Genomic DNA, 22,083 nt, shown 5'->3' with positions numbered 1-22,083 from the left:
TCTGCTGTCAGACCACATGCCTGAACTTGGGTCACCTTTTAAGACCACAGTTTTGTTGCTTTTCTTCACACATCCAGGCATTCCCCATCCTCTATTAGCCATAAACAGTTTAATCTTTTTTAACAATCAAAGCACTTTAGACTATAAGTTACATTACTGGAAGTGCTTCACTCTTTCTTATGCAATTCCACCTCAACATGGACTTTTTCCCCCTAAATCCATGCTAATGTTCCTCACTCTCAACTAGCCCTACTTGAAAAATGTTGTCCCCTAATGCATCTTCCTATTCCCCAAGTTCTTGCCTCATAAACAAATCCTTCTCTGCCCAAACAAAGCAGTCATACCAATTCAATTCAATTCAATTTTATTTATTTATTATTATTTATTTATATAGCGCCAAATCACAACAAAAGTCGCCTCAAGGCGCTTCATAGAAAAACCCAACAATCATATGACCCCCTATGAGCAGCACTTTGGCGACGGTGGGAAGGAAAAACTCCCTTTTAACAGGAAGAGACCTCCGGCAGAACCAGGCTCAGGGAGGGGCGGGGCCATCTGCTGCGACCGGTTGATACCACTTCATAAGAATCTGTCTTTGTACCTGCCACACTGAAAAAAAGGCCATGTTGGATTTACTTGATTCAATAGTGGACATTTGTTGCACACAAATGTTTTGCTTTGGCAGAAACCTAAACAACTGAGTTAAATAAACACAACTTATTCATATTCAGTAAACCTGTGCATTTTGTGTTCATAAAACACGATTGAAACATGTTCAGATGAAGTAAGTTGAGCTCTTGGAATATTTTAATCCTTCACAATTTTGTCATTTTATTTCAACACTATTCAATAACTTTTACCCCAATACTACTTGGTCACTTAAATACTACATGTTGTCTTCATATTACATAATGTTCAACAAAATCTACAGTCTGGTTACCATAAAAATTGAATGGATTTACAATGACTACCATCCTCCGGGTTGCAGGAGGGCTGGGAAATAACCCTGAAGTGATAGGTTACGAGGCAGGGTACACCCTGGACAGCTCACCAGTCTATCACATAGAAACAAACAACCACGTGCACTTACATTCACGGGTAATTTAGAATCACCAGTTAACCCTAACTCTAATAACTGCATGACTTTTAACTGTGGGAGGAAACCAGAATACCCAGAGAGAAGCCACTGCAAACTAGCCAGAATGTGGATTTGAACCCAGGACCTTCTTACTGTGAAGCAACAGCACTAACCAGCATGCCAACAATCTAGGAAATACAGGAAAGCTATGATTTCCTGTATTTGATGCAGAATTTTTTTGTTTTTGTCCTCGACAGGTTAATCCACAATAAATAGCAATAGCATGCACGTGGTGTGTGTAGTTCTCTGCCTCTTATAACTCCAGTGATTTTCCTGCAGTTTGAAATCTTGTGCGATCTTGTGAATTTCATGAGTTCAGCAACTAACCACTCTTACTAGATTGTATCCTGTCATCTCAACAGGAACAAATTAAGTTTTTGAATTCCATGCAAATCCTACATGATTTAATTACGTTCATAGAAACATGAAATTATTGTGTTCAAATTACAAGGTAGACTTTTTTAATGTAACAACCACCCAATTTACTTTTTTTGGTATACCAAAAAAAGTAGAGGTGGCTGCTCGACTTGACTGAGATGGATGCCTTCCTGAAACCACGATCCAAAGAGTGCGAGACTGAAATCCCGTGCAGTGTCGCGGGATTTAACATTGCTATATTATTGACTTACTTCACTTGAACATGATATGAACAATTTAATCTACCCTCTCTGCATATTATGTAGTTTCTACACTATATAGTTACACTTAACTTTAAAGCATGAGGCAATTGTGTTAAATACACGCAAGATGCTTACGTAAATCCAAGAGCTGGCCAATCCCTTTTTTTCAGTGCAGTAATAATAAGCATGTCGTTTCCCTAATGCAAAATTCCAATTTGATATCCACAAATACTTGCAATCGACATAACTGGTAAATAGTTCGCATTATTCGACTGGGTATATTCTTTTGCTGAAACAACCTCTCCTCATTTCAGCATATTACCCCTGATCATTTGTTCTGCAAGAGATTCAGTTGTGACCTCTCACATGGCATACCTTCCTAAATCTTGATGAAGTTATCCTTGCCATGTACCAGCAAAAAGTAGTTGTATTGACAACAAATATTTACCGTAATCCTCCTTTACACACCCAACCCAGTACAGGTTTAACTACTTTTAAAATCAGTGAAGTTGGGAACAAGAGACTTGTGTTAGTGAGAGTATTCACCATGAGATCTAGAGAAAAGGTTAGGTGCTATCTATTTACGTAATTATTTTTGCAAGCTAAGTTGCAATCTAAAGCAAAATGGAGGAAAAACTGAAAATACAATGTAGTCGTACTTTAGGACTTATTAATATTAAACACAGCTCAGAGCTAGTTATTACTTTATGACGGGCATTTAAATTAACTATCCTGTACGAAACATGTGCAGTGCTACGTATTGGCTGCATTTTGGGGGCAATAGTTGTATAGAACTTAAAATTGGAGCATAAGTTTTTAAAATTTAAGATTTATATCAATTGTGCTAATACAGTATGTCAAAATGAAAAGAATAACAGCAGATTCAGGCATGTGAGTTTGTGCTGAAAAGACTGATACCAAACAAGGGCATATAAATAGCTTTTAATGGTGAAAAATGAAGGTAAAATTAAAAGTAGTCAAAATGGCCAATTATACCCTGGAACCCAATAAATATGAAAAATTAGGTTTAAATTTTCAGTCAAAAATTTATTCATGACAGTGCAGATTTGTGCCATTTTATGTAAATTATTTCTAAATAAAAAAAAACTACACATCCGTATGTGTAAAGAAAAGACTTTTCATTTTGCCATCCCATTTCATTTCCCTGCCACCTTATGTATTTAGGATAACAGATTAAGTCTAGTTTCTATACTTAACTTGGCAGCAGAATTACTGCATTTCATGATCTGTTCTCTTGAAGAGACAAGCTTGGCTTAATTCTCTCATACACAATAATAATAATCACAATAATAAGACATGTTATCACTGAATTGAAATGGCACACAGATATTGTCTCAAGCTTAAAGGTCTTTTAGTCTTTATTATGTTTACTGATCTTCAAAAACATTAAATTTACAAAAATAAAATAAAAAATTAAAAGACTGTTGGCAGAGAATGAGGATTAAAAAAGAAGTGAATACTGACATTTGTCTCTCATGATTCCTTCATTATTCCATCTTTAGCTTCAAACTACAGTGACGTTACAAATGTGATTAACTAGCAAAAAAAATATATATTGTGAACATGACCCAACATAAAAAAGAAAAACTACATTTTAAACACTGTGTCTTCTCTGCGTACTAATGCTTTACACTATAGTACACACATTCACTCCAGGTGTGATCCTTCTGACTTCTTGATCTGTTGCGCAGGTTGACAGTTGAAGATGGAAAATAGAGTCGTTCTGCCTCTTGGAAAGCCTGGCAACAAAATACTTATTAATAAAAATATGTCCACAGATTGACTTTTGCGTAGAAAAATGGTAATTGAATAGTTACTGGTAATACGTCACCGTTGCATCTGCTTTGGGGAGACTTGCTTGCGATTCTACAAGAACAACAAAAGTTTCTTATATTTATAATTCTGGAATAGTTTGCAGGTTAAAAAAAACTAAACATTAGTTACCAGGAGATTTGCAGATGCATTTCTTGCTGATCGCACACACCGAGAAAGCCAGCAATACACTCAGGATGGAGATGACTGCAAAGGTGCCGCTCCAGAAAACATTATCTGCATGAAGTCAGACAGTTTAGACAACTGGGTGGGACCTACTGTGGTTTTAGTAAACTCAGTCTTAATGTTACTCACGTTCAAAGTCCAGTTTTGTTCCATTTCCAAACAGTATGTGTCCACATGAGGCAACAGCACAGTAGTAGGTCCCAGCATGAGACAGATTCAGGTTATTCATTGGCAAGTTGTAGACACAGGTGTGTGTTTGTGTCTTAGCTTCTTTCTCACACTGATCGTTCCCACCCCAATGTGTGTAAATGAGTCCAGGATGGGACTGAGAATGGGATTCGTCTGAGTTTTTGAACCAGTACACACTGTGTTCTTCATCACAGGTCCCAGTGTGTACCGTACAGTTCAGAGTCACAGAGTCTCCTTGCTGGATGATCTCAGAAGCTGACTGTTGGACCACAGCTTGGACGTTTGACTCTGCATCGTTAACAATAACAGTAATGCTTTCTGAAAATGTTAATCTGTATAAATAAGAGGTCATACAGTAGTAAGTCGCTGAGTCTGAAATTTGTAAATTTCCGATCATCAAGTGATTTTTGCCATTTTCAGTATCCAGTGAAAAGCGGGGATTATTCTTGAATTCGCCAAAAAATGTGTTATTTTTTTCATATATGTAGGAGTAAGAGATGAGCTTTGGTTTCTGTCCAAGAGGTTGTTTATACCAGTAAAGCCTTGCAGCAACCTCACCTTCGTAGAAACATTTCAAAATCAAGTTGTCTCTCGTTTCACGTGACACAAAAGCGCTCTTCTGATGACCAGATGAGGACAGCTCTAGATCAGTCAAATGAGCAGAATTGAAATATAAAATAAAGCAAATGTAAGGCAAACGTGAAAGAATTCAATATTCTTAGAGAGGAGAAATGAACCTACAAGCACACAACTCACCCAGAGTCCTCGATAACAGTATTGCAAAATAAAAAGCCAGCAGTGAAAAAGCCATTGCGCAGAAAATTGCTGTGTGAAAAAAAGGAAGGAAAAAACCCTCTTTTCTACTTTTTATAGGCAGGACTGTGTTTGATTGGCCGACTAAATGTGACGCTGCGCTGTATGTGCTACTTAGGAAATGCAACGTGCTCACTGGAAACAATAGTATCACGTTTTGTTTTTCTAATAATAAATGCTGACATTGTGAGATGCCTATTAAGCACAACATTTTTAAAAAGGGTGAAAGAGCATAGTAACTGTCATTTACGTTCTACAGCCTAGAATAGAACAATAAAAAAGTAAAGTGAAGGTGGTGGATTTTGCAAAAGTTGCCAAAAAGAATTTAATGAAAATTGATGGATTTTTTGGGACAATATCTGTATCACTGTTAAACTGGCCATTGGCCTTGGGGAAGCATATCCTTAGGAAATTTATATAGAAAAACAAATTACTCATATAGTGTAGTTTGCAGCATAAAACAAGTAGTTTGTTTAAAAACTCCAGAATTTGATGTTATACTGCTGACATAATAATCTAAATATGAACTTATATTCACTTTATACACTGATGTTTATATTGGTGTTTTTGAGTGCCTCTAAAACATTTTTGTGTCTGCATAATACTTAACATCCTGTCAAAAACAGTAAATGGCTGTGCACTGACAGAGGAAAGAACGTATGATTTCAGTCAGTTTCTACGATTTTTTTTTTTTTTAATTTCAGAATCAGGTCATTTCCCGCTTGTAACCACAAAGATCACACAATAGATAATATGGCCAAGTAGTTACACAATACTAAAGCCTGTCTAAGCTTAAAGAGATCTTATCTTTAGACCGAAAACCACGATTTAAAGACCAATATCAAAAGAATATTTCCAACTTCACGATGCATCTCTAATGAGATTCTTAACAACAACAACAAAAACATAAAGCTCTGGTTTGAATCTTTGCGCTAGAGTAAAATTCCTCTTCTGATCTCGATTAGTTGGATGACTTGAACTCAAAGCTACATTACAGAGGTTGTTTGAACTTTGACAAATAGTAACAGACATGTCTGAAAAAGAAAAGAATATGTGCAATTTGTCTTGTATTGGGGAAAACCTGGGGTATTCACACAACTCCTTTTAATCCCTTTTGAGTATCTCAAATCCAACCCGGTCTTCACAGTACTTCTCACAGCAGCTGAGCAAAACACACTGAGGTGAGTTTAAGCATGAATCACAAATGGAACAGCTTTGAAACTACATGTGGTGCAGGGATTTGGCGCTTTGTGAAAACTCCAGCTTAAGTAGCCAGGGTGAAGTTGGCCGCAAGACAGCAAAACTAAGAGGGAATTCATTACAATGTTCCTTAAATGTGAAGTCTAGTGTTGGTAGGGATGGGTACCGGTATCTGGTGTCATGATGGCACTGGTTCTGAAATAAACGGTAGTAACCAGACCGAAAAGCAGCGCACACACCTGAACTGGGATACACTTTAGATTCTAGCCAATCATTTTACGTTTCCGAGGATAGTAGGCGGGTCCAGGTACATACGTTCTTTTAGAGCAGAGCTACAGATTAAAAATGCCCAAGACGAAGCGGTCAAAAGTCTGGCTGTACTTCACAGCAAAAGATGCAAACTCAGCAGCCTGCAACAAGTGCTTTAAGCTGATACTGTGATACTGTGCAAAAGAGGTAACACCTCAAATCTGATGAAACACCTGGCGACGCATAGCGTTTTTTTTAAAAGTCGAGAAATGCGCTGATAGCTTGCTGCGAGACCTCACACCGTGCACATCTACTGCAGGTGTGGTGCCTGCTATCGGACCCGGAGTTAGCAACATCCCCCAAAAACCCGAAGAGTAGAGTCCTGGCCCCTAGCCCTGCCAGTGTAGCAGAAATGATGACGCATGATGATGGCAGCAGCAGCCGTTCTTCTCTGCGTGAGTAGCTTAATGTTGTTCGTGTGTAATTTACGTTGAGTAGGCTAACCACGTTATTACATTAATGCATGTAAGGTGAACTAGCAAACATCATCGTAGCTACATGCGGCTGTCTTCTTGTTTGACGGCAGATGCTCCCTTCACCCTGGCCAAAAAGGCTAAAATGACCAAAGAAAAAGTGGAAAACAGCTAAACATGAGAGGTTTTTGGACAAAGTTTGTTTTTTCCATTGTTTAAGCACTGCTTCCAGCCAAGAGTGATACCATATATGCCCCATAGCTGCAGAAAAGGCTAACATTGTTATCTTTTTACAAAAAAAAAACAAAACAGCTGAACATGAGAGGTTTTAGGACAAAGTTTGTGTTCTCCATTCTTTAAGCACCGGTTTGAGCACCGTTTAAGCACCGGCACCGTTTCAAAAGTACCGTATGGCACCGGTATCAGATAAAACCTAAACGATACCCATCCCTAAGTGTTGGTCTTCTCTTGCAGGTGGTTCAATGAATTTAGTTCAGAAAGTGATGAAACCAGCAGTTTATAAATCTGTGAGATTTCTGCTTTCAGCACCCTGTGGCATGATCGTGTGATTTGCGCTTTGTGTTTACATCATTTACCTGCTCTTGAACCATTTACTGTTTTACAGTAGCTGTGTTTTGTGACTTTTTTTTTTAGCTTTTAGTTGAGATTCTGACATTTCTCTGAATATCACACAGCTATATTTAAATAACAGATCTGGTGGTACATTCCAGATGTTCTCCCTCTCTCCCCCATTACTGGGGGCATTGAGTTTCAATGGAATAAATGCAGAACTAAAGATGGAGTGAAATACAAAATAAGCTTTTATCACTGTCTGTTCAGGATAAACGTTCAGAATAATCCAAGGGAAAACAGAAAAAATACAAGGAAAAAACAAACACAAAGTAATGAGGTTAGGGGAAATAGGATGAATGCACAGCAGTAGCAAATCAGGGATAATGAGACATGGGAAGTTATTCAGTACAAGGTACGTACGGCTATCAAAATAAAACAGGAAGTAACCAACAAGGGAATATCTAACACAGAGGCTGAGATTTAATGGGAAAGTCAGGGAATCAGATAAAAAAAACAAAACTCAAGGAATTATTACAACTAATTAAAAACCCATAATATTAAGGTACTAGAACAAAAGTAGCCACCCTTTGCTTTGTTGACAGCACTGAAAACCCTTGGCCTTCTCGCAAATGGCTTCATTTCACATTTGTGCCTTGTCAGCGTTCATTTGTGAAATTTGTTGCCTTCTCAATGTTGTTGGGACCATCAGTTGTGTTGTACAGAAGTCAGGTTGGTACACAGCTGACAGCCCTATTTGACAACTGTTAGAATTCATATTATGGCAAGAACCAATCAGATAAAGTAAAGAGAAACGACAGTCCATTTTTACTTTAAGACCCTAAGTTTGGTCAGTCTGGAAAATTCCTAAAACTTTGAATGTGTCCCCAAGTGCAGTCACAAAAACCATCAAGGGCTACGATGAAACTGGCTCACATAGGGACCGCCCCAGAGTCGCCTCTGTTGCTAAGGATAAATTCCTCAGAAATCACAAGTTAACCCTTTAAAGCCGGTCGGAGCGGGCACGCTCCGTTTTGCATAACTATTTTTAAATACCTGTAGAACCATGTAAGCTAACGCAATAATCAAAGGAGCTTGCAAAGAAAAGCGTCTGGACTTCTTTAAGTTGCTTGAAGATGTTTCACCTCTCATCCAGTTTCATTGTGAAACCTGGCCCCTACCTTATCATGCCCCACCTCCACAGGGCTAGACTGAGCAGTCCATCTGCATCTAAAGGACAAAGGTCACTCTTTCGAGGATGCCAATGTTCACATTTTGGACAGAGAGGACAGATGGTTTGAAAGAGGAGTGAAAGAAGCATCTATGTCCACTGTGAGCGACCATCTTTGAACAGAGGTGGTGGTTTACGACACCAACTGTCTGCCATCTATAATCCAGTTTTGAGTTTCCTCCCCAGACGCCTTAACGCCCACTCACATCCTGGGCCATCTGACCTCAGGAATTTGCATGATAAGGTGGGGCCAGGTTTCACAATGAGCTCACCTGAAACCCTGGCTGATTGGGACCCACACCCAGTTTCACACCTTGGCTCATGTGATTAGAGGATCATCAGGGGGTCGTTTTGTCCCTCTTTGGGGGGGATACTCCCACTAGGTTTAAATCTGGGACTCCCTACCATTTGACCTTAGAACTGAAGAAGCTTCTCAATGTCTTCAAGCAACTTAAAGAAGTCCAGACGCTTTTCTTTGAAAGCTCCTTTGACTACAATGACCTGGATGACTGAGAACCTTCACAGGCTAACGCAATAATTTTTTTTGCATATGAAACCGGAGTTTTACATTTTATGCCATCAGCTTGTCCAAAGTCATAGTTTCCTTCCACACGTGGCTTTGCAAAAAACTGCATAAAAAGCACTTGCAGCAACAAAAACATAATATTTCAGAAACACGCTTTGCAGATCCGATCCGCTGTTCATAACACTTCCTAGTTGGAATAGACGTCAGCGCAAACTATCACATGTCCGCCATTAACTGCCCGAAACCGAAAGTGATGTCATTTCGCGGAAAATGTAGTTTTAAATTTTTTTGTACTTTATTGCACTTTTTTGCAATTTATGTAGTTATAACTTATTATGGACTTAATGCTTACATATTATTAAAATTTGGGCTATGACGGTTGACGTATAACAACTTGCTCCCAAAAATGGCACTACAGCATGTAAAAATATAAAGATAAGCTCTGGCGAACTTGGTTCTATGATAGGTCTTAAAGGGTTAAAAGCAACTCATGTATGTATAGATATAGACATGCATACCAGGAGCCAAGCCATTGGAGAGATTAAATAACAACTAATAGAACCTTAAAATCAACTCTGCATTTAACTGTCAGCCAATGTAAAAATGCTAATATCAGAGTAATACTCTCTCTCTCTTTTTGGTACCTGTCAGTAGCTGCAAGTACTTCTCTTGCAGCTGCAAGGTGGGACAGGCTATTCAGAATCAGAATACTTTATTAATCCCTATGGAAAGTATGTATTTACAGTTGCTCCAAGACAATAAGAACAATAACATGCTGAACATGTGAACATGCTAAATTAAATAATACAATATATTACAAAGTTTACAAAATATAAGAACTAGCTATAATAAATACAAATAGCTAAATTATAAATATCCAGGACATAGAGAGAAACTATGTGTATATGATTGACATTTTACTTTAAAATGAGAATTTTGTTATTTGGTATTTTCACTGTAGAGACCTCAGTCGGCTTAGAAGATAGAGACGACTCTGGAATCCTGTCGAGCTTGATCAAGATCAGAGGTCAGATTTACTGAAAATCTTATGAACATAATCACTCCTTTCTACTAAAATTCTTGGATGACTTTGAATATTTGTGAGGTCAGGGGGAATGTGTTCTTAAATTCTTGTGAACACCATAAATTAAGAACTTAGAATTCAGTGAGCTTGACCTACAGGTCAAGGTCAAAGATCAGGTTTTTCTAAGTGTTGGGAATGTGATTCAAGAAGAATGTCACTTGGTATTTTCAAATTTATACAATACATCTAGTAGGGGGCTGAGGGATTGCACTGGTAGCCACCAGTATATTTTTTTAGAAAAAGGTGTATATAATCATTTTACTGGTTCATCTTCTATTTGCTGTGACCTATCTCTTGACAATGCTCTGCTATAGCTTCAAATTGATTGCAGCAAATTCCTAGATTGGCTCTGGTACTAATCTGTATAGTACCTGAAGTAGCCACACTGGCTCAAAACACAAGATCATTGATGTTGCACTGACAGAGATAAAATGAAAAAGATCTACAGATCTATCTGCTGGTTTTTTACTAAATGTGAATGCCTAAACTCAAACACATTGGTTCAAAAAAAGAGAATAAAACTGAAACCTTGCAATTTGTTTGTAGTCTGGCACGGAAACTTCATTCATGCAGTTTTTTTTACAACCTTGAGATCAAATATTTAGTAAAACGAATACATACTGTTCAGAAATGTATATGTATTTAAAAGTAATCATTCCTCAAGTAACTGCCAATGAATCCTGTTGGAATATGGATGACAAGACAAGCAGGACATGCATTCACCCAATTTTCCAGTTGCAATTGGGCTAGAATGTTAGTACTGGTCATAAATTGTATTGAACAGAATGTAGAATTGTTTTGTCTGCTCGACATTGAAATGTTGAAATGTCCATATTTACTGCTTTATGCTGGAGTACACACATTCACTCTTGCTGTTGTCTTTCTGTCTTCTTGACTTGTTAAGTTTCTTAACACTTAAAGCTGCATAATGGAGGCTGTCTGCATCTTCACGAGCCTGTCAAGTAAATATGCAAAAGTCATTTGAGATATTTCCTTTACAGAAATTTAGCATTGTTTATTAGTAAGTAACTGGGATTTGATTTACCTCTGAATTTGTTGTTGTAGGAGTTGGTAATCGTGCACGAGACTCTAATAGTCAAAGACAAAAGAATACTAAGATCCAAAGGCTAAAAGATAAACATAACAAATTTAAGCTATCAGGCACAAGCAGTACCACATACCTGGGCAAAGGCAGTTGTTTCTCTTCATTGTCTTGCATACTGAGAAAACCAGTAGGAGAACCAGGATGATACTGAATGCCAAAGCTCCACTCAAGTAGTACACCAAGACAAGAAAGTCTGCCTCACCTGCAGTTAGCCGGTCATCGGAAAGAGATTTTTAGCTTGTCTTATCTTCTCACAAAAAGGGATCAGAATTGACTGTAAATGACTCTTCAGTACTCACGGCTGAGATCCAATCTGGTCCCGTTTCCGAACACTATGTGTCCACATGAATCAACAGCACAGTAGTAGGTCCCAGCATGAGACATGTTCAGATCCTTCATTGGCAGGTTGTAGACACAGGCGTCTGCTTGTGGGTTAGTTTTCGTCCTACAATGATCATTTTTGCCGCCATAAGTGTAAATCAGTCCTGGACGAGATGCTTCTGTTTCTTTGAACCAGTAAACACTGTGTTCTTCATCACAGGTCCCAGTTTGTACTGTGCAGTTCAAAGTCACAGAGCCTCCTGGCTGGATGCTCTCAGATGCTGACTGATGGACTAAAGCTGGGTTTTTCAAACCTGCCTCCCTTACTTTGACAATGGTACCCTCTGCAAAAGTTAACACAAATCTATAGCTGCATGCACAGTAGTAAGTAGCTGAGTCATTGATTTTCAAATCTGAAATTTTCAAGTTATTTCTTCTGTTTTCTGTATCGAGTGTGAACCGTGGGTTGTTCTGGAATTCATCATGAAAAGTGATTTTTGTATCGTACACGTAGAACGTAGAGATTAGCCTCGGTTTCTGTCCCAGAGTTTGCTTATACCACAAGATCCACGCTGAATCGTCACCTTCATAGAAACAATGCAAACTAACATTTTCTCCAAGATCAGCTAAGATAAAATCTTTTTCTTGATTAACAGATGCCTGTGGTTGCAGATGGGTCTTCTGGACTAAAATCAAAATCAAAATAAAAGCAACTGAAGAGTCAGTTCAACATATTCATTTCCTTAAGAGGTGAAAACTTGAAGAGATGTTAAAAAGAACAGAAACAGAACTTACCCATTTTCCCCAGGAACAAACATGTCAGATAAAAGACAAACTTTGCAGGTGTCATTGTGTTCAAATCGTTGTGTCAAATGAAAAAAATCTTGATGCTTTCTCCACTCTGAAGACCCAAGACTGATCTTGATTGGCCAGTCTACAGTGACACTGTACGTCCTACTGTGGAAACATAATCACATGTTCACAACCACCTATGGTGTAAAGTTTGTAATATCATGAGTATATATGAAGAGCATTGAGGCTCTTGACTGGTGCAGTATATGTTCACTAAGGAAAATTGCATTAATGTCATTAGTTTAATTTAGTTCAGTATTTGGCACTGAAACATGAATATTTAGAGTGTGCATTGTAATTGTCCAAATGGCTTATTAAAGCAGAAAGACCAACGTATTTGAAAATTTTAAATCACAAATTGAAATCATTGTTTGGATATGCATCCCAAATACTTTTCAAATTAATCTTTTATTTCACTTTTAAATTTTATGTGAAACTCAGTTATTTTTATAGAAATGCTTTGAAATGTGTTGTTTTTTCTTTGCTTTGAGCAACAGGGAACTAAAAGCTGTGTTAGGCCAGTAAGATAGTGGTACAAACACAACCCACACACAAAACCTCCAAATGTGCATAGGTATAATGGGAGTAGTCGTAATGGTAATGCAATTCAAGGGATGTGATTTCATCAGCTGAATAGTTTTAAATTATTTGCCAAGGAACTTGGATGTTATGTTAGATTTATTTTTGTTGGTTTCTTTTTTATTTTTGCTCATTGGAACACAAATGTTCTCTTCATTGATGTAAATATTACTCTTACGATACTTGAAAATCCACCACTTTTGGTGGCATGTTTAAAGGTGCTAATGGTGTATTTATGTGGGTGTGGAACTACCTTTACATCCTGCACAAAAACCACATGAGCTGCTGCACAGACAGAGACTGACAGAGTTTGAAAACAAACATATGAGGGGAAAGATGTTGGTGTGGTGACCACTTCTTCTTTTCTGCATTCACACTGATGCAAGTCAAAGCTCGTAGCTGTAGAGCACTTGATTATTATGGTTCATCTTGAAAGCTATCCAATTTGAATGAGTATTTTAAAATGATTTTATCTTGTGTTTCCTCAGCCCAGTAGCCAGAGCTGTGTGCCTGTGTTTGTCAGATTCTAGAGACTTAGTTATGGACACTTTGTTCTCCTTCTTAACCACAGAGGATCTGTCTCTCATTAAACCCTTCTGCAGCCAGTAAACATCGTCCTGGGCTTCCCTGATTTTGGCTTCCAACCTTCTTTTTGAATGGAAGGTTATCTTTACATGCTTTTTTGATCTTATACCCAAATGTTAATAGTATTAAGGTGTGACAGTGGCACGCTCAATGGTTTCTGTCATACTGGTACTGGGGATGGTGAGTAGAGCTGTGTTAATGTCTTCTGGTAGAGGTTTGTCAGTGAGACAGTTAAGTCAAGACATTTCTGTAGAAGAAGCGTTATTTATAAGAGGTGGTTGGATTTCATCTATATCAGGGGTCTCAAACTCAATTTAGGTGGGGGCCGCTGAAGGAACAGTCAGCTTGAGGCTGTGTTGCATAAGGTTTTCCACAAGAAAAGTATTGTTAAAAAATTCCCATAGTCTCAAATCTATTATCTATAAGACAAAAATAAATGAACAAATTAAGAGTTAATAAGTTGTGTTTCTTCAGTCTTCTATATTTGCTGTATTCAGATTCAAATGTCTGTATTAACAGTTCTTTAACCTTTAACCTTCTTTTGAATGGAACAGTGAAGAACATGAACTGTTCATCTGAACGTGTCTCGCCTACTCCTTGCAGCTAGAGACCTGGCAGGGCTTCCTTTCACATAGTCCAGCCACATTTTCAATCAATCCATCAATTACCTTTATTTATAAAACACTTTAAACCAACCACAGCTGACACAAAGTGCTGTACATTGGAACCATAAAATAAAATTACAGAACATATAAATAAAAGGCAAATAAAAGAAAGAAAAAAGAATTAATTAAATAACTAATTTAATTTCAACTGAAACTAAGTCTCACTGAGATTAAAAGCCAAAGAATAAAAGTGGGTTTTGAGACGCGATTTAAAAGTGGACAATGAAGGGCCCTCTCTAACGTGCCGGGGCGAATTATTCCATAATTTTTGAGCCACGATAGAGAAGGCCCCGTACCTGAGAGACCGACAGGGCCAACCAAGCTTTAATGTCATATCCGGTCGTTAAGTCTGACCTCACTAGCTGTGTCTGGACCTAAACTCCGCTGCAGGTCCATATATCAAACGATCACTATGGCATTACTGAGAGTTGAAAAACTGTCTAAAGTCTTTCATCTTTAATAAAATGATCAGTGTTCTGCTCTACCAGGTGTAACAATTGAGTTTAACATCCAGGCATCCATGAAAACGGAATTTATGACATTTAACGGAGTTAGACGTTAGCAGGAAGTTAGCTCGCTAGCTTCTATCTAAATACAATATAGCATGTCCTGACTGCGGGGTTTTGGAAACAAATTAAAACGTACAGCTCTGTTATCACTTCCAACATAAATGAAGACAGAAAACTAAACAGCAGTGACGTTTGTAGGGTTACTGAAGTTTGGCTAGCTGGTGTATAATGATGTGCTACATGACCGCTAGCGACACAGCTATGTTAGCATAATATAAACAAGCTAACTTTTTTTTTCCACTCGATAAAAGTAAACGTGAGTGTTCTCGGTGGTCAGCAACAAATGTAATCCCATGACAGGATGCTGTAAAAGGACCAAACTTCAGCCAGGAGAACAACTGAGATAATCCATCCACAATATGAGGTTAGTCATTCATATACTGCTGCATGGGCTGGGCTGTAGTTACATCCTAAGGTTTTAAAAACTGAGCTTAAATAAATGATTAGCGGTAATAAAAGCCGAGGGAGGTCAACAGTCATCACTGACTGTTTTAGGAGCTTTTTGAGATTAAATAGAAGAAAATACAAAACATTAAACATGTTAACAACACAAAAGCCATATTAAACGCAGACTACTTTAGGCCCGGAAGTAGGATTCGTCAGGTCATCACTTAACGACCGGGTAGGTATGTCAAGAGAGGTTTGGCCTGAGGGAGGAAGCAGTTGAGACCCTCAGTATGTCTTAAAGATGTTCATCAGTAAGTCTGGTCCTGTACTTGGACTTATTGAAATTCAAGGTGGAGAAGAGCTTTTCGCTGAAGTACGTGCTTCTAAAAAGGCACATGGGCCGCTTGAACATTCAGGAAAGCCGAAGGAAGCTAGGGGTCAGTTCTCTCAAGAAATGCCCAAGCTAGTCGGCTTTTCCACTCACCTCCCTGATCTTCACTTTGAGTTGCACTACAGCTTAATGAGCTTCATTTGAAGCACAGAAGGGGCATCATTATCAAAGGAGAAGGGGCTAGCAAAAATTTGAAATGTGACTCTGTGCATCTTGAAGTCTGTAAATCTGTGATCAAATTCCTCCTGTAGCCTCAAAATGACATCAACATACTTCTCACCACTGAATGGTGTGCCTGCATCCACAGGTGCCTTGCAATGCTGGGAAATGTCAGGAACGTCTGAGAGAGCTGGGTTTTCCACAACACATGTTTTGTGGAGAATGCTTTCTTGTTGTCATAGGCAGCATGGACAAGTTGCCCCATGGCCTTGTAAGTTCTTGTTCAGTACATTAAGCTTATATCTGATATCAACAAGAAAAGCTAAGTCTACGAGCCATTTGGGATCACTTGGCACAGGAAAAGCCACTCCATCTTTCTTCGTTAAGGCTTTCACTTCTGCTTTCAACTCCAAAAAATCTTTTCAATACGTTTCCCCTGCTGAGCCATTGTGCTTCAGTGAAGTAGAGCACATCCTATATTGTGACCCCACTTCCTCTAAAAAAGCACGGAACCCTTCAGTGTTTTAAGCTCCTGGATCTGATTTGGTTGATGCATTTCGCAATGTTTACATCACTTTGTCAAACTTCAGGCGTTTGCTGCAAAGGACCTGGTGATGGATAATGCAGTGCAGAGAAATAGCCTCCTCCACATCTTCCTTACCAGTCCATTTTTCCTCCCCGTCATTGATGGCATTCCATCAGTTGTTATTCCAACAAACCTCTTCCATGGCATCACACAGCTTGTGACATATCTCCTGAGCGGTGGTCTGGCCATGCATTGGAATTGCTGTAAGCAAGTACTCTGCACTTCAAAGCAGTTATCAACACCTCGGACATACACTGCGAGCTGAGCAGTATCTGTGATATCTGTGGTTTCATCAAGAGTGACTGAAACATTGAAACATTTGGCTTTCTCGCACAGTTGGTCTTAAATGTCACTTGACAGGTCAGAAAGGCTGATGTTGCTAAACTGACCTTTCTTTTCTGGACAGACTATATTTGCAGCCTGCAATATGCACTTTTTGACAAATTCACCTTTGTGAATGGCTTTCTTGCTTTAGCAATCATCTCACTAACCACGTAGCTAGCTTTCACTGCTGCATTATTCTTTTTGGTTGTTTTCTTGAAGAAATCTTGTAGCCTCAGTAGATGTTTTAAGATTGGCAACCTGGTTGGCTCTCTCGTCTCCCTGGTATTTTGCATACACCGTAGCATGTCTAGTTGTGTAATGACGATTCAAATTGTATTCCTTGTGCACCGCAACTTTCTCTGTGCAAATATGACACGCTGCTGTGCTCAACAGAGAAATACTGCATTTCTCACTTTTCCTGAAATTGTCTGTGCTCATCACCAACCTTTCTCTTCACTGCAGGCTTTGAAAAAGAAATATTTGGGGCTATGCAACATGTACATAATTCTACTTGGTGTCACTGTCACATTGAAGTTTCAATCCAATGTTTAGCCAAAGTAAGGGGAACGTCTAAATGCATAGAGAACATAATTTCAGCGTCTTTTTCTGCATGGCGGTCGGCGGATTAAAGCCCGGTAGCAGTCTCCTTTGTTTTTACCCTCGATGTTCATATCTTTCGGGATGACATGAACACCATGGCATTTGTAGATGGTAGAATGTAGAGGGTTAGCGAGAACAAAAAGGCGACTGTTCACGGACTGTTATCCGCCGTGCTGTTGTTACAGGGAAAAAAGCAGGAATGACACCGTGCTGTTGTTGATGTCATTTGTTTTGACTACTTTTACAATATATATATATATAAATATATGTAATGTACATTGTATGAGGACTTGCACCTATGCCACCGGCATGTTGGTTAGCACTTTTGCCTCACAGCTAGAAAGTCCAGAGTTCAATTCCACCATCCGACCAGGGTCTTTCTGTGTGGAGTTTGCATGTTTTCCTTGTGTTTGTGTGGGTTCTCTCTGGGTACTCCAGCTTTCTCCCACAGTCCTACAACTTAAGTAAGCTCCAAGACTCACAAAGAGCAATAACTTGAAGCAAATACTTTCTGAATCAGTCTCTCACACTGTTGTGGAGAAATTTTGGCCCACTCTTCCTTACAATTTTGCTTTAGTTCATCACAGTTCATGCGTTTCTCTCTTGCAAAACCTTGATTCTTCTGTCATTAGCTGTTCCGTTGTAGATTTGCTATGTTTGGGTCACTGTCCTGTTGCATAATACAGTTATAGCCAAGCTTTAGCTGTTGGACACCCCTGACATTGACACCCCCCCCCCCCACCCACCCCCCATCCTCCTCAAATAATCAACACCCCTTCAACTTGACAGTTATTCCCAGGTGTGCTGATGCTATGTTTGGTTTTCAATGACTGTGGTGTTGTGCCAAACACATCCATTTTGACTTACTCGGTCTAATAGAAATTATTGTACAAGACATGTTGTTTGTTCTAATGCAACTTCCCAAAAATATCCTACGCAGATGGGTTCCTTTTAAAAGGGACTTTTTTTCCTGGCAACCCTTCAAAAAACTTAAACTTGGTCTGTTTTTTGTGATTATGTTCTCATGAACATTTCATATGCTAACTGAATGTTTTTGGCTTTGTAGAGGTGGTCACACTTACTGATCACCTAATGAAGTGTGTTTCACTGTCAGCACCTGGCAGTTCCTTTGAAAGCAAAATCCGAGACTAGTGATAATAACCTATAGAGAAACAAAATCACAACAACAAACTTTTGATGTTTAAACTACATGTGCAGTATTTAGAGTTGTTAAAGTGTAAAAATCCTCCAATAATTATTGGCAGCTTTTCTGGCCACAGCCATCTCCTAATTCCACTGCTGGTCTGGGATAAGTGAGGACTGTCACATGTACTGTACGATACACAGGGAGCAACCAGATACCCAAAAGAAGTAAACACGCATGCGCTCAAGTTCTTCATAATGACATTTACTTTATTTTGTGATTAAACACATGGCAAGAATTTCAGAGCTTTATATGAAATGCATCAAAATGAAGAAATATGTGATATATTTAATCTGTCAAGTCTATAAATCACTATAAAGGAATGATATTAGGATATCCACCATGAAATTCCAAACAAACAAAAAAAAGACTCAGAAACCATTTTTAAAATCAAAATTGTACAAGTACTTCTCTGTAACAACTATAAAGAAAGCAAAAGACAGTCATTGCTTTACACTGGAGTACACACATTCACTCATGGCGTCATCCTTAAGTCTTCTTGATTGTTTTGTCTTGTTTACACGTAAAGCAGCATAATGCAGGCTGTCTGCATCGTTGTAACCCTGCTAACAAAATAATATATTAATACACTGTAACTGCTTCTCATGTGCATTGTACTGGAAGATTTGAGCTTGTGAAAGTTACACTCCAGTGCTATTTACCTCTGCATTGGTTGTTTGGGGAGATGACTGTCCTACATGAGACTCTGAAGGTAAAAGTTAAAGAAAAAGTTATTTTTACCAAAAAAGAAAATAGAGATTAAGCTTTTAACAATGAAAATACACTGTACCTGAATATTCGCTGCAATTTCTCCCATTCATCTTGCATATCAGGAAAGCCAGAAAGGCAGAAAGAATCATGACGAATATCAAAGCACCACCCAAAAAATACACCAAACCCATTGAGTCCACGTTCCCTGTAAAACGTGAAAACAAGTTCACAACTTAAACTGTTTTTACAAAGTTAAAATAACTACTACTGAGTAAAATCAGACCATTTCTGGTAGAAAATCTGCTCACTTTGAAAGTCCAACTTTGTCCCATTCCCTGTTGGGGGGGATCTAATGTATTTTTAGTAAGCTTAGCCTTGACGTTACTCACGTTCAAAGTCCAGTTTTGTCCCTTTTCCAAACAATATGTGTCCACATGAGGCAACAGCACAGTAGTAGATCCCAGCATGAGACACATTCAGACCGTTCATCGGCAGGGTGTAGACGCAGGTGTTAGTTTGTGTTTCAGTTTTTCTCTCACACTGATCATTCCCACCTCCATGGGTGTAAATAAGTCCTGTTTGTTGAGATTCTTCTGTTTTTCTGAACCAGTAAATGCTGCGTTCTCCATCACAGGTCCCAGTGTGTACTGTACAGTTTAGAGTCACAGAGCCTCCAGGCTGGATGGTTTCAGAAGCAGACTGCTGGACTAAAGCTTTGATGCTCAAACCTTGACTCTTTACAATGACTTTGGTACCCTCTCCAAATTCAAACACAAATGAAAGACCACTTGCACAGAAGTAAGTTGCTGTATCTGTGATTTGTACGTTGGAAATTTGTAAGTGATTTATACCCACATCAGTTTCCAGTGTAAAGCGTGGATTGTCCTTGAACTCATCATAAAAAGTTCCATTTTTGTCAAATTTATAGGTATTGGAAATAAGCTGTAGCTTCTGCCCCAGTAGTTGCTTGTACCAGTAATACTTTGCAGCATCACTGTCATGAAAACATCGCAAAATCAACGTTTCTCCAACATTAGCAGATATCAATCCTTTCTCTTGATGTAAATTTCTGGGTTGTTTTAAATGATTCATCTGAGCTAAATGGGGTAAAGAGCAGAATTATTTTGAACCAGAATGATACATTTAAAACATAAATAGTTGTTCTTGTTTTTTAAATAAAATGCAACTTACTAAATTCCACCAAGAAGAGGCATGTCAGATAGAAGACAAGCTTCGGAGGTGTCATCTTGTTGAAATTGCCGTGTTGAGTGAAAAGCACTGCTCTACATCCTCACTCTCTTCAGACACAAGACTGTTCTCATTGGCCAGGAGGGTAGATGATCACATCCACCTACAGAAGCAATCTTAGCTCTATAAGAAGAATCAGTTGGATGAAACTATATGACGTACTTTAAGGCTTCTGACACTTTTTCAAATCACTTATAAATAATTGACCTTTATGCAACATATTAGAATAGAAAGCAGAGTTCTTTGGCACTAGAATTAACATCATATTGTTTTACAGAATAACTGCAGTCAGTAATTATATACATGGCTTATCCTGTGAAAGTATATTTCTAGGCATCAGCAACACATTGCAAGACATTAAACAACCCGTCTGTAAAAGTGAACTAAAAAAAAACAGTTTCCAGTTTTTTATCCCATAGATTTTATATAAAAGATTGATTTAGCGTGACATTATCCATTAGACAGCAAAGTCCCATTGTAAATTCTCAAGTTAAGTATTTTGACTGTCAACATCTTGATTCTTTTAAACTGGATTTGATAAGTCACTGGTAGCTTTGACTGACTGAGATAAGCCAGCCTCTTAAGCCCCAACAACCCCGGTACCGGGGTCAGTGGAGCTCAAGAGGTATGTAACCCTCCATGACGTCAAGCCTTTTATGGAAACATCAACACGTGTGTTGACACAGAAACCTTAGAATCTCAGCTAAATGCTAATATAAACCATTTCTACCAAGCACAGTGAAAACAAGAGATGATTAAAAGAGCAGTTAAGTAAATGAGCAAAAGTCTTCTAAACACACACAACTGAGCCAAGAATTCTCCAGACTTCATGTAACAATGTAAACAATGGCTAATTAGCTATCTTAGTTCTCACCGATTCCAAAACAGCGAGTTTCAAAATTCACTAAACCAGCAGCAAAAGAAGACGACAAATGTGCTAAGACAGAAATTTGCTTACCAGACTGGTTTCCTCCGCTGTAACCAGTAGCTGCTGTAGTTCCGGATAATGGCTGCGGTAACACAATGCATCAGAACAACTTCCATCAATAATCACCATTTTAAGCCCAGTTATGGACACGTGACTGGACAGATGCCGCGTATCATAAATTTGGGGTCACGTGGGGTCTGGTCTTGCAAATTCTGTCGATCGAGGTGAAGTGAACGTGGCATCATTACTGTGATTCTATTGGCTCAAATGATTAAAAAGAGGTGTCAATCACACAAATCGTCCAATAGAAGCCGAAGCTACAGCTCCTCAGAGTTTAAAGCACCAGAGGCTGTTTAACCTTTCCATGCGCATGGCAGAAAGGGCACGCTGCCTGTGAATGTGTGTTTAATTCTTCAAAAATATTTTTTTTAAAAACAAACATTTTTAGGCATGTTAATGAAATTAAATAATTTCTGCTGTTCCATACTCTTATACGGTGTCCAAGGTGTGCCAAAATTGGTCAAACCAGGATGATGTTTATATGTTGATTGAGGTCTTCTGGAATCTGGTCCTTTGAAAACAGCAAACAATCTTTGTGTATTCATAAGTTTGAAATAATAATAATGCTGAGCATGAATGCTGTTTTTGGAGAAAACCCTTAGGAACTTTGCAAAAGTTATGACAATATCCTTTGTTAGGGAAATGCCATCAATTTCCAGCACTTTCTGGCAAATTTGAGTGATGTCTCAAACAGTCA

At 38.6% G+C, this 22,083-nt stretch overlaps 3 protein-coding genes across 5 annotated transcripts; all 3 read right to left on the bottom strand.

Moving 5' to 3' along the window:
- Window positions 1-594: 594 nt before the first annotated feature.
- Window positions 595-4,813, bottom strand: LOC146523235 (uncharacterized). 2 transcript variants are annotated; one of them, XM_085145854.1, is made up of 6 exons: window positions 4,723-4,813; window positions 4,525-4,608; window positions 3,907-4,254; window positions 3,724-3,828; window positions 3,611-3,645; window positions 595-3,518 (listed from the first exon to the last, which is right to left on the bottom strand). In XM_085145854.1, exons 1-6 carry the CDS (start codon window positions 4,775-4,777, stop codon window positions 3,399-3,401), a joined length of 747 nt encoding a protein of 248 aa, XP_085001980.1. In that variant the 5' UTR covers window positions 4,778-4,813; the 3' UTR covers window positions 595-3,398. The 2 variants fall into 2 exon arrangements, with proteins under 2 accessions (XP_085001980.1, XP_085001970.1); XM_085145844.1 differs by having other exon boundaries at window positions 3,907-4,608.
- Window positions 4,814-8,485: 3,672 nt separating this feature from the next.
- LOC146523234 (uncharacterized) lies at window positions 8,486-12,534 on the bottom strand. Its single transcript, XM_085145891.1, has 5 exons — window positions 12,334-12,534; window positions 11,517-12,224; window positions 11,294-11,419; window positions 11,158-11,201; window positions 8,486-11,067 (listed from the first exon to the last, which is right to left on the bottom strand). Exons 1-5 carry the CDS (start codon window positions 12,386-12,388, stop codon window positions 10,948-10,950), a joined length of 1,053 nt encoding a protein of 350 aa, XP_085002017.1. The 5' UTR covers window positions 12,389-12,534; the 3' UTR covers window positions 8,486-10,947.
- Window positions 12,535-18,354: 5,820 nt separating this feature from the next.
- On the bottom strand, window positions 18,355-21,726 carry LOC146523233 (uncharacterized). Of its 2 annotated transcripts, none has more exons than XM_085145875.1 (6): window positions 21,357-21,726; window positions 20,342-20,521; window positions 19,540-20,247; window positions 19,230-19,355; window positions 19,102-19,145; window positions 18,355-19,005 (listed from the first exon to the last, which is right to left on the bottom strand). In XM_085145875.1, exons 2-6 carry the CDS (start codon window positions 20,394-20,396, stop codon window positions 18,883-18,885), a joined length of 1,056 nt encoding a protein of 351 aa, XP_085002001.1. In that variant the 5' UTR covers window positions 20,397-20,521; window positions 21,357-21,726; the 3' UTR covers window positions 18,355-18,882. The 2 variants fall into 2 exon arrangements, with proteins under 2 accessions (XP_085002001.1, XP_085002006.1); XM_085145880.1 differs by having other exon boundaries at window positions 18,358-19,002; window positions 21,357-21,584.
- Window positions 21,727-22,083: the final 357 nt, after the last annotated feature.

This window comes from Neolamprologus multifasciatus, chromosome 3 (assembly GCF_963576455.1).
Source record: "Neolamprologus multifasciatus chromosome 3, fNeoMul1.2, whole genome shotgun sequence".
Lineage (NCBI taxonomy): Eukaryota > Metazoa > Chordata > Actinopteri > Cichliformes > Cichlidae > Neolamprologus > Neolamprologus multifasciatus.
This window is presented reverse-complemented; position numbering and strand designations above follow the sequence as displayed.

Excerpts from the sequence above, each read along its gene's own strand:
- LOC146523234 (XM_085145891.1), bottom strand. The coding sequence starts at position 12,388 with ATGACACCTGCAAAGTTTGTCTTTTATCTGACATGTTTGTTCCTGGGG. Across the intron at positions 11,420-11,516 it reads GACCAGATTGGATCTCAGCC|GTGAGGCAGACTTTCTTGTC; the intron begins GTGAGTACTGAA and ends GGCTAACTGCAG. Across the intron at positions 11,068-11,157 it reads CTACAACAACAAATTCAGAG|GCTCGTGAAGATGCAGACAG; the intron begins GTAAATCAAATC and ends TTTACTTGACAG.
- LOC146523235 (XM_085145844.1), bottom strand. The coding sequence starts at position 4,777 with ATGGCTTTTTCACTGCTGGCTTTTTATTTTGCAATACTGTTATCGAGG. Across the intron at positions 4,609-4,722 it reads ACTGTTATCGAGGACTCTGG|AGCTGTCCTCATCTGGTCAT; the intron begins GTGAGTTGTGTG and ends TGACTGATCTAG. Across the intron at positions 3,519-3,610 it reads TCCCCAAAGCAGATGCAACG|GCTTTCCAAGAGGCAGAACG; the intron begins GTGACGTATTAC and ends TTTTGTTGCCAG.
- LOC146523233 (XM_085145875.1), bottom strand. The coding sequence starts at position 20,396 with ATGACACCTCCGAAGCTTGTCTTCTATCTGACATGCCTCTTCTTGGTG. Across the intron at positions 19,356-19,539 it reads GACAAAACTGGACTTTGAAC|GGAACGTGGACTCAATGGGT; the intron begins GTGAGTAACGTC and ends CACGTTTTACAG. Across the intron at positions 19,006-19,101 it reads CCCAAACAACCAATGCAGAG|CAGGGTTACAACGATGCAGA; the intron begins GTAAATAGCACT and ends TTATTTTGTTAG.